This window comes from Corvus cornix, chromosome 14 (assembly GCF_000738735.6).
Source record: "Corvus cornix cornix isolate S_Up_H32 chromosome 14, ASM73873v5, whole genome shotgun sequence".
NCBI lineage: Eukaryota > Metazoa > Chordata > Aves > Passeriformes > Corvidae > Corvus > Corvus cornix.
The window spans coordinates 3,803,677-3,819,359 of record NC_046344.1 but is presented as its reverse complement, the minus strand read 5'-3'; the positions used below and the strand labels follow the sequence as shown (position 1 = coordinate 3,819,359).

Sequence of the window (15,683 nt, the reverse complement as noted above, 5' to 3'; positions counted from 1 at the left end):
TTGATCTGACACCTGAACGTTTAAGTGTACATCGATGCAGCATTCTGCCGCTGCTGGAATAACATGAATGGGATCTCAGCATTTAGGACTTCAGGAAGGCAATGTGACAGTTTCAGAAGTGTGGAGTAAGCAATTAACATGTCATTCTAATAGATGTATGACACCAATTACAGTGGTCAAATATTTTTAGATTACAAAGATTTCTGTAGAAAAGTGAAGCAGAAGTGCTTTACATGAATGGTTTGGGAGCAGAAGCACTTTGCCTTCACTGAGGCAGGTATATTATTTGCTGGTTTTTCTGTAACACGCTGTGCATAGGAACAGAGGATTTTGGCTGTGTTACTGAAAAAGTTTTTTAAGATGCTCTTGCGTGATGGCTCTTCCTAAATACTTTTGGAATCAGTTATGATTTAGATCAAAAGAATATTTGCACAGATTGGTGCTGGTAAAATTTTTCTGAACAAGAAGTTTTCCACTGTGTGTGGAATGCAGTGTTTTAATACAGGAGGATGATAAGGACAGAGCCTGAAGTGTTTCGCTTTGGGAAGTGTACAAATATGATTGCACTGTAGGACTGGAATAATATAAATGTTAGAAAAATCTTGTGATACCAGCTTTGAAGGTCTTAATTTCTTGCTGTCATAAAAGAACAGGATTAAAGAGAGTCTTTATTGTTGTTTGTTGATCATGTGGTTTTGCTGTACTTAGTTCTGTCCTTCAGAGCTTCCACTGATCTTTCAAGGGCCTGAAGGATTTTTTACTTTTCTTCACGTATAATGTTCACTTCTGGGTGTCAGTTGTTTGTTATTGTGGGGGCTTGGATTTGATAATCAGCTGGTCTGTCTGGCCTTGCTTGTCTAGCTGTGAATATCAGCTGATTTGCTATTAAAATCTATAATTCTGAATGCTAATTTTCTTGTTTGAAACAGTAAGAAATATGTCACTTTGCCATACTTCCAGAGTTGTTAGGAAATTCTCTTTTGAAAGACCCATGAAGTAGCTGTTTTCTGTGCGAGAAGAACTATGAAACATAAGAGGTCATATCTAGTATTATGGTAATTTTGTATATTGTCTTATTATACTGTAATTAATGAGTTCTGTATTTCTCTAAATATTTTATGAGATGATCATGCGAATCCTCTGAATCCCGTTTCCTAAAACAGATCACAGCATTTTCAGGCCCTTGTTTATGCAGTGAGATTGTTGTTACTGATTAATCTATCTTAATCTCACTGTTTGTCATTTCCATATTCCATAAAATGCTTCAAAGTAATTTTAGCAGCTGCTGAACGTTATACTTTTGCTCTTTCCCTGTCAGTTGCAGGTATTCCACAGGACTTCACAGTGACTGCCTTAATGATCCGTGGTCACTGTTGTGACAGTGTTGAGTCTTAAAGTTCCACCTGTCTTACCTTACTGTGATTGTTGCTGGGGTCATGTGTGAAAGCAACTGGTGCAGTAGCATTTGTATCACATCAGACCCCAATAATCCAGCATTCAGAATTTCCCTGGTTTATTTTTATGCAGCAGTCAATGTGTAAAACATTGTAAATATCTCAGTAAACATGTCTAACACCGGAGAGTCTTTCAGAAGCACTGGTGTAGTTGTGAGGTACTTCTGGTGCACCACGAGGCTGAATGTGGGGTGTCATAGAAGATAGTCTGTGTAATTTAGCAGACTTCAACATATGTGCCATTTACTGTGCTGCTAAAAGGTGGCAGCTGAGGAGGAAGAAAGTGGGAGGTGTGAGTATGGGAGAGAACAATGTTGAAAGGTCTGATGCATCACAGCTCTTGTACCAGCACTCTGTGGCAGCCTCTCCAGCTGGATAAGCAGGATAAGCCCTCTAGGATGCAAGAGACTGTTGGATTCTGTCAGAAATGTGGAAATGTTTTGGGTATGAAGCTGTTGAGTCCTGGAGAAATTAGATCAGGGCAAGGGTATATGGAGAGCTGGAAAAAAGTAAGGTATTGTATTGCATGGCAGGGAAGGAAGCATAAATTAAAATTGTGTTGGAATGCTTACACTGTAATACATCTAATCATCTGCAGAAGAAATAAGATTTGTATAAGAATCTCTCCTGGAACTATCTCTAAAGGAAATACAGATGCTGTTGTACTGTTCACGAGGTTTTGCAAGTACACTGATGTCCAAATTCTCTCTCACCTTTTTCAGCCACTGAATGACATCAGCATCCATTACCCTGCTCTAGAGCACCCTCATACTTTATCCTGTCCAGCCTCAGTAGCAAATAATCTTTCTTGCAAATAATCAAACTTAGCTTGAGCTGGAATTAATTGTGCTTCTGTGCCTCCAGAAAACCTTGGATGGAGTGTATTTTGTGTATTTAGGTTTTTCAGTTGCCAATAATTCTGAGAATGCATTTTTCTTACTAAAAATAATTTTTAAAAGTTCAGCCTTTTCATTTTATAGGGACAACATCCGTTCAAACTCATTCAAACTATTCTGGTAAAACTTTTTTATTTTTCTTTGGTAAAACCTTCTTATTTTTCTTAAAGCATGTATTGCAAAACTCTTGAGGGATCATCTAAAAATTTTACTAAACGGGGCCACAAAATGTTGTCAAGTGAAAGATCACAGAATCCTGGAATGGTCTGGGTTGGAAGGGATCTTAAAGACCATATAGATCCAAGCTCTCTGCCATGAGCAGGGACACCTTCCAGTAAACCAGATTGCTCAAAGCCCCATCTCAGGACTTCAGGCTCTATTCAAATGCTATTTAAAAAAATTTTGCAAAACATCTATCATTTTTATTTTAGTAACTGAGTCTGGCAGTCCTTTGCTGGACACTTTTGTACCATGGAAGTGAAATGCATTCTTTCATTCTACGCATCAGTGAATTTATTTGTTGTGCAACGTATATGGTGGACTCATTATATAGAGTACTTATTTTGGCTGAATTGCTTGAGCTTTCACCCTGCCCCAAATGTTCTGCAGCTACCTCAAAATCAAGATAAATAATACTGGTGCCCTTTCAGTGCCTGTAAGTTTAATATTAGAATGTAAGTAAGGGCAGGCTTGGAAGGATGTAGCAGTTGGAGTTGTGATTCAATTGTGCACATCCAGTCTCTAGCTCAAATTGTTTGCAACGTTGTTGTTTGCAATGGGATCAGATCAAGTTTGAGCCAGCTGGTTCAGTAATGATGAGTCCTGAGTGTCTATGTGTTCTTTTCCAGAACATGTTACCAACTCAGAAATTCATGCTTTAACTTCAGCAGCTTGATCATTTCTCTTCTTCTACTGAACAAAGCGGGTTTTTTTCAAATGCAGACCAAAGTTGTGGAAAGATACAAATATTACCAGTACAGAAGTAAAATATTCTTCTTTGAACTTTCCAGTATATCCCTTCAGTTAATTTTGACAGCCTGCCTATAAAAATATATGCTGTATTTCTTCTGGAACATACTGTTCAAAACTGGGTGAAGCCTGGGAGAAGTAAGGGTTCAGCTGAGCTGCTGGTTGCATAAGGGAAAAAGTCTCAGAGCATGGAGATTTTATTTTGTTCTTAAAAATACTCTTCAGATTATTAATTATTTTAAAATATTACTTTTAATCTTAGCTAAAGCTGGTCTTTTCTCCCTCATATCAGACTATATTAGAAGGATTTTGGGAGACTGTGTTCCTTCCCTGTTGCACATAGGGCTGTTTGCTCTCATATTCTAGCTGGATGCAAGTAGATTTTTCTCTAGGACCACATGTTCATTGTCCTAAACTTTAATGTAAGCTCTGACTTTATCAAGAATGATTCTATGAAAACATTTCTGTATTGCTAAAATTTACACTCATAACTATTTGAGTTATTGTTTTGCATTTTTCAGCTTCTTCCCTCCTGTTTACCTTTGTTTTCTCATACTCAGTTGCAAAGTCTTTTCATTGTACAGAGAGATTTCCTTATGGCAGTATAACCAGCCATCCAGAAAATACTCAGGTTTTTTCCACGTGGACAGGGAGGAGAGCAGAGTACGTGTACTAACATCTCACAGATGGCAGCCAGGAGCTTTACCCAGGAGTGCTCACAGACTCACACACAGTCGTTCATCCTGTCAAGGTGTGCTCACTCTCAGATCCTGGATCTAACAGTGCAGGTTTTATTGTCTGAGACACGTGAGTATGGCTCTGCTCTAGCTGGGTACCTTGCTGAGAGTATTGTGAAGCACCTTCCTGTCCTGCTCAACCTTTCCCCCTTGCTCAACCTTGTGGCGCCTCACAGGTGTGTTACTGGCATTCACTTGCCATCAGACCACTTTCCAGGTCCCAGCCAACTTTCACTGACTCGATTTTCTTTTAGGCACCTTTCACTCAGGACTCAGTAACTCAGGACTCAGAAACAATACAATATTTATTCTTTCATCTTTAAATATAAAAGGTATGGAAGCTGTAAATAAAGTAGAATCATTCGCACATAATTCCCATGCTACAAAATATCCTCCTTACCCACAGTGCAGCTGAAACTCTTGACTCTCTGAGCTGGGATAAACAGCTTGCATCTTCTGACATATTCTTTCAGTCTGTCAGCTTTTTCACTGATGTACAGCTCTTACAACTCATCTCTTCAAACTTCTTTCTGCAAGGCTGATCTTTGTGTTGTTTAATCTCTCTCTTCTCAGGTGCAAAACAAAACCTCTGATGCCGTCTGAGAATTCCTTTCACAAGTATGAAATTGGCTCTAGTTTTCAAAGAGATGATTCTTACCTACGTACTTCCTTTCTGACCACGTTCTATAACGATCTGTTTATATGTCGAGTTCTTTAATTATCCATCTGTTCCTGCTGGCAGCAGAAGAAAATTGAACGGGGGAACAGGCTGAGACAATGTAATGCAGACATCTTACCCATTGATTTTTACATCTTGTGGAAATGTTGGTCCTTACAGTCATAGTGGGACTGCAGATTGCCCTTCATTTGCATGTGATACAGTCATGGTCCATACCTTTCAGGATTTGGATGTCCAAGACTAGATCCATATCTCTGGATACTAGGTCTATATTATTATTATTCTTCCATTTCTGCACTTGGCTGTTGTGTTGTGGAACATGTTCATCTTGATCAATCAGTTCCTGCTTTTCTCTCTTAGGCAGCCCATGCTGATTTACACCAGCTCCCCACACAAATCTGGACCCCATCAGGACAATCTTTCAAAGGATACAACTGCAAAAAAACCCTCTCAGTTCTTGTTAGCACCCGGGTTTCATACAAAGGCATAGATTTAAGCATCAAAATAGCTTTTCTCAGAACTCTTCAAGTTACTTGAACCTTCCTCATCACAGCACTGTATTTTTATAACTTTGCAATCTAAGCTTACATCATTGTCCAAGTTTTAGTCTAATTTTGTGCTTTTCCTGTTTCTATTCTCTCCACCTTTGTGAGAGGAAAAGATTAAGCCAAAGCCAAATGCCTAAGGTGGCTCCTGGCCAGATTTGGTGGCAGTAGCAATGTGCTCAAAGCAGGCATTTCCACCTTTGCACCTACATCTCAGCCTGCATCAGCTACTGATCCTGCAGGGCTTCATCCAAACTCCTGCACCACAGCTGTTTTATTCTAATTCAGATTTTTTCCTCTTCTTGCACCATTTACCCATCAACTCTCATCTAAATGTACAATGCTTCTGTCTATCTTGTCTCTAGCAGAGCCTTGATTCCTATTAGGAACTGGGGCTTGGGTTTTGTTTGCTTTCTTAAAAGCACACTTGGTTCTACTGCTTTGGGCTGGCTTTTCTCTGTTTTCCAGTTAGTGTATTACTGAATGTGACTCTTCCAACGACTTCATACTTCTGATGAACTCATCAGGAATGGCTTAAATCAATAATTGCTGTAAGTCTAAATGCAAAGTGGAAGCTGAGAGTACATTAACAAAAAGCTTTCATTCTTGCACAAGTTTTAATTAGCCATCCTGTTGATCTTTCCAGTTCAGTGCCTCACAAAAGACCCAAAGCTTTCCTTTATGGACCCGTGTTTCCATTAATTTGATTTCCTTTTTTTTTTGGCACAGGAATTCAGACAAAAACTTCATTGCTGCTGCTACTGGAATTACATACACCAGTTATATACCAATGCTATAGAAATAAGTAGTTTGTAGGTTAAGAAGTCAAAGGAGGAAGCACACCTGAGAAAATGCTCTGGCTGCAGATTTTGACCTTTGTTCAAAGTTGCTTTCTGCCACATTTTTGTTTGCAGCTTTGCTAGGGCATTGATACTACTGCAGAAGCACAGTTCTATGGCAACAGTACTCATCTTTCTACCTGACTTTGAAGCAATGCTGGCAGAAAAATAGATGATTTAAATATATATGTATATGTGAGAAGAACCCCAAACAGCCCCAGACCATGGATGTTTTCTCACAGATCAATATAAGTACTAGAACTGACCACCTTTTTTCTTCCAGTACTGCTAGCTGTAAAATAGGCCAAGTTTGGGTTCTAAAGAAGGAACTATTGCCCTTTTTTTGAAGAAGTAAAAAACCAAACCAAAACCCACAAGCTAAAAAGTGAAGTGGGTTGACAGTTGTTTAGAACAGATTACTGTGACCCACTTTGATGGGTCGTGGCTGTTTCTGGTATTTCAAGGTGATTGTTGGCACTGGTTTTTCTTCGGCACTTTTGTATGACTTTCAGTACTTCATCCTTGCATGGTTTATGAAAACAAAGTATAACTACCAAACTAGCACAGCTCTCACAGAACAACACTATTTCTGCAATGTTCATCACAAGCTCATTCTTTGTAGTTCCAATGCTCCTCTGTAGCTTCAGTGTTGTCCTGAAGAGAACCATGATGTTATAAAAGAGGCGACAAATAAATGCTGTCACGCTGATCACGTACACGGCGGCGTAAGTGCGGATGTGCTGCTGCAAGGCTGGAGCTCCAGCAGGTGCTTCTTTAGCCAAGAGAACAGTAAAACAGAGAATCTGAAGTAGTGATGGGATTCCAAACCCAAAGGTGAATTTAACAATCTCGTATTCAGGCCATGCAAATAGTGGGTCCAACTGGCAGCGTGCTTCCAGCTGATAATTATCGGTGCCAACCAGCACTGCCTCCGTCAGGGACAAACAGAAGGTATACGTGAGTACAAACCCGACACACAGGATGGGTCTTTGTGTGGCTTTGCAGAGAGCAGTCCCTGATGGAAATCTTTCCAGTAACAGTGTGAGAGATGTCAAAATGAAAACATACTGAGAATTGAAATAAGCAAAGTTGAAAAAAAAAGACAGGACACTACAGGCAAGGTGGGTTGCTGTTAAATAGTCTGGTCTAGTGATGACAGTAAATGAGAAAAAAATCATTATGATATTGCTGATGGTGAAGTGTAGAAGAAGTAAGTCCAAGCCTTGTCCTTTGTTCTGCAAATAATTCTTTATGAAAATGATCAAAATACATATGCCAGCTGTTAATCCTGTGGGTACAAAAAAGGCAATGTAACAGTGCATGAGTCTGGATATGATATTTTGAGAAGCTATGAAGGCTTCAATTTCTTCTTGGGAAGTGAAAGGCTGGCTCTTGCTTGGGTAGCTGATCCACGTCATGTTGTGAAAAGTCATCCTTCTTTCCACACTGTGCTTATTTCCTGTTCAGTGGTGGTTGAACTGGAAAAGGAAGGTGAAACAAGTTTTAAAGTACAGTTTTAATGCCTTTTTTTTGCATTGAATATATTGTGTGCAGCCAGGCATATGAACCATTTGTTCAGAATAAATGCAGTAATTTCTTGGTGGGTTTTACACTCCTGTGTTATTACCCAAGTTAGCTTGAAATTATATTTTTAGGCAGAGAAATCTGCCTTTTTATTTTTGATGTGGTTTCTGCTCTCACCACTCCCCCCTTTTCCTCACTTGATGCAGCTCAGTTTTGTAGACAGCCAGGATCCAGCACACTCATGTTGCCTGTGGAATATATGGAATATTGGGGGTGAGGAAGGAGCTGGCTGTGTTTAGGTGGAGCTTCTTTTCCTCTCCATCTCACCAAGAAAGGCCAAGGCAGTTTGCAGGGCAATCCAATGTGTGGGCAGCAGCTCCAGCCACAAAAAGCTCCACTGTCCTGTCACAAGGGTGGGAATTCTGTATCATTTGAACCCAGCTGCAGTCTCACACCACATACTGAGGAAAATGCTAAGATAATCACAATATGAGGCACAAGCCACATTCCTTTCTTTGTTTTAGTTTTGCTTCCTTTCTGTTCTGAAAAAAAGCCTTTCATAACTGCAGTCTGTACCGAGGAGCCCATATAAAATTAATGAGAGTGTTTAAGAACTGTTATGAACAAACTGCTTTTATACTAAAACATCTTTATACATTAATAACCCTGTCATTTCTTAGGTGTAGCTATTGCATAAAACGGCAAAAAATAATGCTGCTCTGCATGCTTGACTTTGAGAAAACGATTACTGGTGCATTATAAACCTGTTGATAAAGTTTTAGCAAGGACCATTTATTACAGCTGCATTATAAATTCCTGGAAATAGGGAATTTTGAGAGTTATATGGATAGGCTGTTAGCTGTAATGACTCTGTGATATGTAGATATAATGATTTTGCTACTGTATATATGCTTGGAGGCTCCTTTTTTTTTAAAGGCAAAAAGCTTTTATGAGAACATGATATGTACTCATGAAAAACTGTAATGGATATGGATATATACATTTTCCAGACCACCTAAAAGCATAATTAGCTCAATTTTCTAAGAGGACATTTCTGTGCACCTTGTACTGATTGACGCAGAAAATAGCACATCTTTTTAAGTTGCAAAGAATAAATATATTTAAACATAAAATAATGAACTCACTATTCCTAATTAATTTGGAACGTCTGATTAAAATGTTCCTCAGTACTGGAAAAAGTTAAACAAATGGGCATTTTTACAGTGTAGGGTGTTTTGTGGGGAAAAAGAAAAATCTCTGTTCACAAAGATTCCAATTTTGTGTTAGACTTTGGTGTTTTTACTTTGTTCTGTTTTACATAAAGCTGGTCTGAACAAGCAGGCAAAGACAGGACCATGGAGTTCTCCTTACAGAAGTTTCTGTAAGTCATAGTGGCAAGAAGCTACATACTTAGTTGTACATAATGCCTCTTCCATAAAGGGATTCTAGTGATGTTAACTCTTAAAGTGAAAGTAATTTTAAACTGGTAAAAATTCATAGAGATGCATTAATGTTTTTAAGCAGTGCTCATTATAGATAAGTCAGTGTCTTAATACTGTTTGACAGTTAATTTATGGTCGTTACCTCTGACACTACTTCACATTTCTGATATTTCTAATCTCTCCTCAAAATTGGAATTCTAATACTGGTTTTAATTAGAAAAGTTGACTTATCAAAGTGGCTTTGATTAAATGTGTATATAATCTTATATAATTATAATTTCATTTCTAGAAAAGCGTGGAGTTATGTTTTGATTCAGCAGTGTTCTTTGTCCCTTTTTAAAGACAGAGTTTCTTCCTTTCTAGAAAAGGTTATTTTCTGAGAGATTCCACTACAGGAAGGACTGATGCACCCAGGGAAAACATTTTGTGTTACAGGTGCTCTTGCAGGAGGGAAAGGTTGGCTGGTCAGACTCTATGTTCCAGCCTCTGAGCTGGGGTGCACCATGTAGGAAAGAACTGATGGGCAAAACAGGCAGAAGTTTCTGAAGCAAGTTAAAAGTCAATGAAATTTTGAAGCTTAAAAATAGTTTATTAAATATGAGCAATTCTTGTCTGTAAAACTTTAAATTTCACAATTCATTTCTTCTTAAATACTTGGGTGGAGTCTCAAGAAGGAAGGAAACTGTAAATGGAGTTTTGATCTCCTGTTAGGAGAGAGATTTGAAGTGTAATCTGGTGAAGGATTATGACCACTTGAGCATCTGAGAAAGTCTGTTATCATCCCACACTGTAGATTCAAGGTTAGGAAATACTTACATTTAAAGCTGTTCCACCAGAGCCTTCAGTGTTGCCTGCAAATTCCATCAGGCCTTTTGCAGGGCTGAGTATAAGAATTCAGTTTTGGCACTGTGAACATTTCCATTGTCTTCTCAACAACTTTTATGGGCCAGCTATGTTCAGTGTCCTTGCAGGGAATCTCAGAATAATTTAGCAACATTCAGCTTTTCTGGTAACATCATTGCAAAGGAAACAGAGGGGTTTGGGGTTTCACAGGAAATCATATGGCCTTATATCAAATTACAGGAAAAAAAAAAAAGATGCCAAAACTTGAATAAATTTGCTCAGGACCTGGCCTTGGTACTGATACCGAGTTCAATTTTGACCACAGCAATGTATTTTAAATTTTATTTAAATACTCTTCGGGCTTTTAAGACAAAGTAAGGCTTAATGCAGCATATTCCAGTAACTGCAGCTTGCTGTGCAAGCCAGTGCATCATCTTGGTTTCTCTTCCTGTGCCCACCTGCTTGCACATTGTGATGTGTTACTGGTAAACCAGCACGGTGTTTAGCAGAGGCTAAGGATGTGTTTTGCCCTCATTTGGTGTCAAGACAGATGCCTGAAACAGTTGCAGTTGTAACCACAGACACTAACATTTTTGTTAAATAATTAACACTGATGCTTCCTCTCCTTCTAAATATTATTATCCTAACCTGAGTGTATGTCTTTTAAATTACCTCATCTGAGGAGGGAATTGAACTAAAAAATAATCTATTCAACCTAGAATTAATATGCTCACTTTGGGGAAATAACAGTGCAACTATAGGTTTATAATTATAATCAGTGTAAGTATTAAAATTCTGAGCTAAGGAAAAATTTTTAGGTGTGCTGTTCTAAAGGGAATGTCCCGAAAATCACCTTAGGATTCCCACACAAACAAAATTTTACTGAAAGAGCAAGCTGTTTGCAGCTTTGCTGTGGCTAGTCAGTTGTGAGTGTAATTCTTGTTTGAATTCAATAAAGTGTTTATTACAGAAGACAAAATATCTCCTAGCAGTTTGTAGCTAATTCTGAAATATTTTCAGTTTGGCAAATAAGATTAAAATCAATGCGTAGTTATTAACTTTTCCCCCTTAAATTATTCCTAGAAGCTTAAAAGAATCACAGTGATAATGTCAGAGACTCTTTTCGGATTTGGTTCTGCTGTCTCACTGTTTAAAAGAGCAAAGGGCAATTTGGAGCTCAGATTGTGGTAGGAAAGGCTTGTGTGCAGGGGGTGCCATCAGACATGCCCAGCTCTTCCTACCAGCTGATACAAGTGCACCCTTCTCTCTAAAAGGGTCACACCTACCTGTATATTTCTGACTTCCTGACAATCTAATTTTTTTTTTTTTCCAATATTTTGTCTCTTCATAATGATTTCAGTGAAATTTGAGGATACATAGCACTTTCCAAGATGCATTGCCCACCACCTCATGAAGTGGCTGCATTAGCGTCTTTTAGCTGGAATTATGGATTGGGCTCTGCCAGAACAGCCTGACTCCCTTGCAGCTGATGGATTGGGAATAGTCACAGATGGCACAACCTCTCTGCACGGTTGTTTACATCGGAATGGGTAGCTTTAGAGATTCCTGTGACTGTAAGATGCTCATCTATCATGTAAAGCAGCTCTAAGAAATTGTCTTTCCAGTTTGAAAACATTCCCAAAACATCAAGTTCATGCTTAGAATAACAATGGGATGAAGGAGCTCATAGCTTTTGCTGTAGTAATATTAATGTTTGCAAGTTTTTATAGACTTCTGGAAATACTAATTTAATTTAATTTAAAATAAAAATATATGCTCCGTGGGAGCAGCAGAGGGTGGTTTATTTCTCACGTGTTTTATTTCAGAGTATTCATGCAGCTGGCCACATTTTCTTTTTCAAAATACTTGGAGCTTTCATCATAAAAAAAATTAGGGAATTTATTATGTCATTTTCCTCTGCTGTGAGAAGATCTGGTATTCCCTCAGTTCTTGCCTGGTTCTTGGATTTACTGCTGGGACATACTTTTTTTTTCAAAATGCACGTAATGTTTATGCTCTGCTGTGGTGTGGGTGGAGGGGGTGACGACAGCAGACCAGTCCTTTACTCTTTCAGTGGTGTTTGTAGCTTACAGTGCAAACACCTCAAGACCTGAATTTTTTTTTTTCTCTCACAACGTAGTGTGACATAAACTGGCTTTGTTATTTCCACTTAAGTCACCGGTAACTATGGCAGGAGCCAGGTCTGTTTCTGTTTGTTTTACGATTAGTCAGTGAGGGAAATTTGCAATATGCTACTTGCATTATCTTTCCCTGTGTTGTCATGCTCCAGTATTTTGTCTCTTTATCCCAGGTCCCCCTTACTTTAACTGGCCATCAGTCATATTACAAATCCTTCCTTAACTTCATGTGGCCTCACTTTTTCCTTGGATTTTTTTTTTCCTCTTTCTATCCCTGTTTCCCTCCTATAATTCAGCAGTTAAAGCAAATATGTTTGATTTTAATTTCTGAAGCATGGTGAATACATTCCACTTCACTTCCAACACAGTGAGCACAGTGTTCAGAAAGCAGTTTAAAAACAGCAAGTTGTGAAAGGAGTTTCAGTACTGAGGGGACCCAGTCCCTAAGATTTCATTGGGTTTGGGTTCCTCATCCCCACTTTGATGTTTAACTGCTGCAAAAGGAGAGCTTGGTTTCAAGGAGACTTGTGTTTATTTAAAGTCTAGAAGGAAAAGCTCCTAAACCAGGGGAGTTTCTCCCTGGCAGCCAGAACTCTTCCTCTGTAAAAGGTTTGGTAGGGCAGTCTTTCTGCATTCTGTCACCAGCCTTTAGAAGGAAAATATTCTTTCATCCAGTCATAAAGCAATACATGTAACATTGCTTGTGAAACTGTGCTCTTGGTGGGCATGTCCTGCATCGACTTGAGAAAAACACATGATCCAGGGGGTGAAGATGCCCTTTCTGTTCACACTACGCCTGCCAAGTTAAAAGATGGAGGCAGCTTGCATTATGTAAGAGACTGAAATGTGAAATACTGTATTCTTCTTTCTTGTAAGATCACAATTCCTACTCTTGGGCAAGTATTTGAAGTTGTAAAGACTTAAGAAATCCTACCCTTAACTTACGGAAAAGTACCAGTTCCTGAGAAACCGAAAGCTTTTGGTTTTACTTTTCTAGAATATAAAGGAACTAACAGTAACTTAAACATAATCTCCAAGCAGCATCACTGACGTGTTTCCTGTCCTATACAATTCCTGTAGTGGGGTTAAGATTATCTGACAATGTCCATCCTTTAAAAGACTGGTTTTAGGCAATGGTCGGAGTCGTTTGTCCAGACCACTGAACAGTATTTCATCATCCAGCTCCCATTGGTTCAACGGGAGTGAAGTACTGACTGGAAAACAGTCTTCACATTTTCTCTACTTAATGCCCAGCTTTAGCACAAATTTCAGCTTTATTACACATTTCAGCTGAGGACCTTTCCCAGATACAGTATTTCAGTTTGTGTAGTTCAAATTGTGTTGTTAAAGAAGGGAAAACAAAAAGTTTTTAATTACGACCTCAGCTTCACTATTTGAGCCTCTTGAACAAAACATTGCATATTCAAAATAATATAAAGCACTTACCTTTTCAAGGAAATGTTCCACAGAAAAAACAGGCTGAGCCTTTCACTGTGAAATGTCAGTTGAAATACAATTACTGTTTGGAGCTTATAGAGCTTTCTGTTTCTGTAGAAAGCAGAGTGTGTATATTACAATAACTTCTTCAGCTGCTGTACATCACAGTGAAAAATCCGGGTGCTTGCTGACTGAAAAAACATGCAGTTCTGTAAGGGGAACAGGAACTTGGTTGAAGTCATTCAAACCATACACGTTGCATGTTTAGCAAACCTATGGTTTCATCATCATGTGACTTTAAAGTTCAGATTCTCCTCTGCAGTGAGATATTTTAGAACAGAAAAGTAGTGTTTGTCCCTGCCATTTCTAAGTATGTGAGGCCATCCAGTGGATTTTTTTTTTCCTGTTCGTGAAGTAATCCTACTCTCACTGGCCAGCCTTTGCAATTGCATTTTTTCCCAGTGCGCTGTTTGAAGTGCTAGAGGTCTAGAAAAGGAAAAGCCTGTGGAATAAATACCACACCACGCCCTTTGCTTAATACAACAAGAACTCAACACAAAGCAGGGCATGTCAAAGCATTAAGATCCCTGCTTAAAAATAGGTGTATTTCTATTTTTCCGAGGGCTTTTGGAACACTCCTGTTATTGTATACATGCAATAAATTATTTTTCCAGATGCTCTGCAATGCCCATGAGGTGTTAAAAGACAAGATTTTGAGTATGGAGGATGTTTCAGGTCTGGCTCAGCATGACCATGTTGAATAGTGTTATTAAAGCCTCGGATATAAATAAGCAAGAAAGGCTTGGCTCATGATTTTTTTTAGTGCAGCCCATCTGTCTGGGATGTATCAGTAGCATCATGTTTTCTCTTACCAGCGCATGGGGAAGGGCATTTCTGTTGTAATCTTCTAGTAACCTGCAATGGCGTTCGTGGGTTGAGAGGGTAATTTGTGACCGGTGTATCAGCACTCTGTTTTCATAGCTTCCTACTTGTTGTACTTTAACAAGGGTCACTAAAAACACATGGAAACTGCCAAAACACTTCAGAAAAATGAAATGAGACAAATGTATATGGGTCTAGATTTCAAAATTGAAGTTGTGGGTTACTTGGAGAAGATATTTTAGCACTTGGTCTACATTTCCACCTGCAGGTTAGCACTACTGCTCCTGAATGCTTTCTTGAGACTAGAGGTAAACTAGATGGAGGGTCTTGGGTTGCAGCTGTAGCTCAGAGACATTTTGATTTTCAGGATGAAGGTTCATGTTCTTTGTGAAGGAACTGTCCTCCAGAACAGCTCTTCAGTAGTTCAGGGGCTCTGTGAAATGTGCATTCCAATGGCCTTTATTCAGAATACTGTAATTCACACAGAGCCTTTGGTTTTGATTATCATATGTAGCAGTTTGTTGGACTGGGTAGGTTGTTTTTTGTTTCCCTTTTATTTGCAGTAGCTCCTCCAAAACCTTGGGGACAGTGGCAGTGTAGTGCAGGTGTTTTGTATGTTGCATTTCCCTGTGAGCTGTACCCTAATCCAGGCTCATTCTGTTGATGCTAAGTTCTCATAGTTAAGAATGGTAAAGAAAAAATGTGCATTGTTGTTACGTGCAAATCAGGTGACTCTTCCCTTTTTCTGTTGGTTTTTCAGTAAAGATGCAAATTTCAAGTGTCACCTTATTCTTTCTAGGACTGAGGGCTGTACAGAGAGCACACCAAACCATGCAGGCATAGTGAAATGATTGTTTTTGAAATTACAGAAAAATTTCAGGAAGGTTTTGGTCATCAACTTAACTTTTGAGCTTCCAGAATGGATCACTTGTGCACTTGAGGCAATGCTGAACAGTTGCAGCATGGTTTTGTTGCTGTATTTTCCACTGAATTGCTTTGAATAGGTCCTTTATTGATAACTCTGGGCCCTGCTGGGGGCAGAGGGGGGGAACTAATATTATTTATTGGCTGTGAGCCAGGAGCAAACTGCTGAGGGTTTATATCTTGTTGAATTTGCCTTGGGTGGGTGTACACACAAGGCTATTTGGCTGTGCCCTTGGTGTTTATTAGTAAAAGAAAGGCAAATCAATGACTGCACCAATTCAAGGAATATTCAAACCACTCTTTACAAAGGTTTTAGTGACTCTGAGTTAATGAGCAGTCGGGGAGCAAGGAGTAACTCCGGTGCCGATAAGCCC

At 39.0% G+C, this 15,683-nt stretch overlaps 1 protein-coding gene across 1 annotated transcript; it reads right to left on the bottom strand.

Annotated features, from left to right (window-relative positions):
• Positions 1-4,343: 4,343 nt before the first annotated feature.
• On the bottom strand, positions 4,344-13,886 carry LOC104684829. Its single transcript, XM_010392419.4, has 2 exons — positions 13,513-13,886; positions 4,344-7,597 (listed from the first exon to the last, which is right to left on the bottom strand). Exon 2 carries the CDS (start codon positions 7,550-7,552, stop codon positions 6,536-6,538), a length of 1,017 nt encoding a protein of 338 aa, XP_010390721.1. The 5' UTR covers positions 7,553-7,597; positions 13,513-13,886; the 3' UTR covers positions 4,344-6,535.
• Positions 13,887-15,683: the final 1,797 nt, after the last annotated feature.

Bases quoted from the DNA above. Each gene is read 5' to 3' on its own strand.
- LOC104684829 (XM_010392419.4), bottom strand. From the start codon at position 7,552: ATGACTTTTCACAACATGACGTGGATCAGCTACCCAAGCAAGAGCCAG.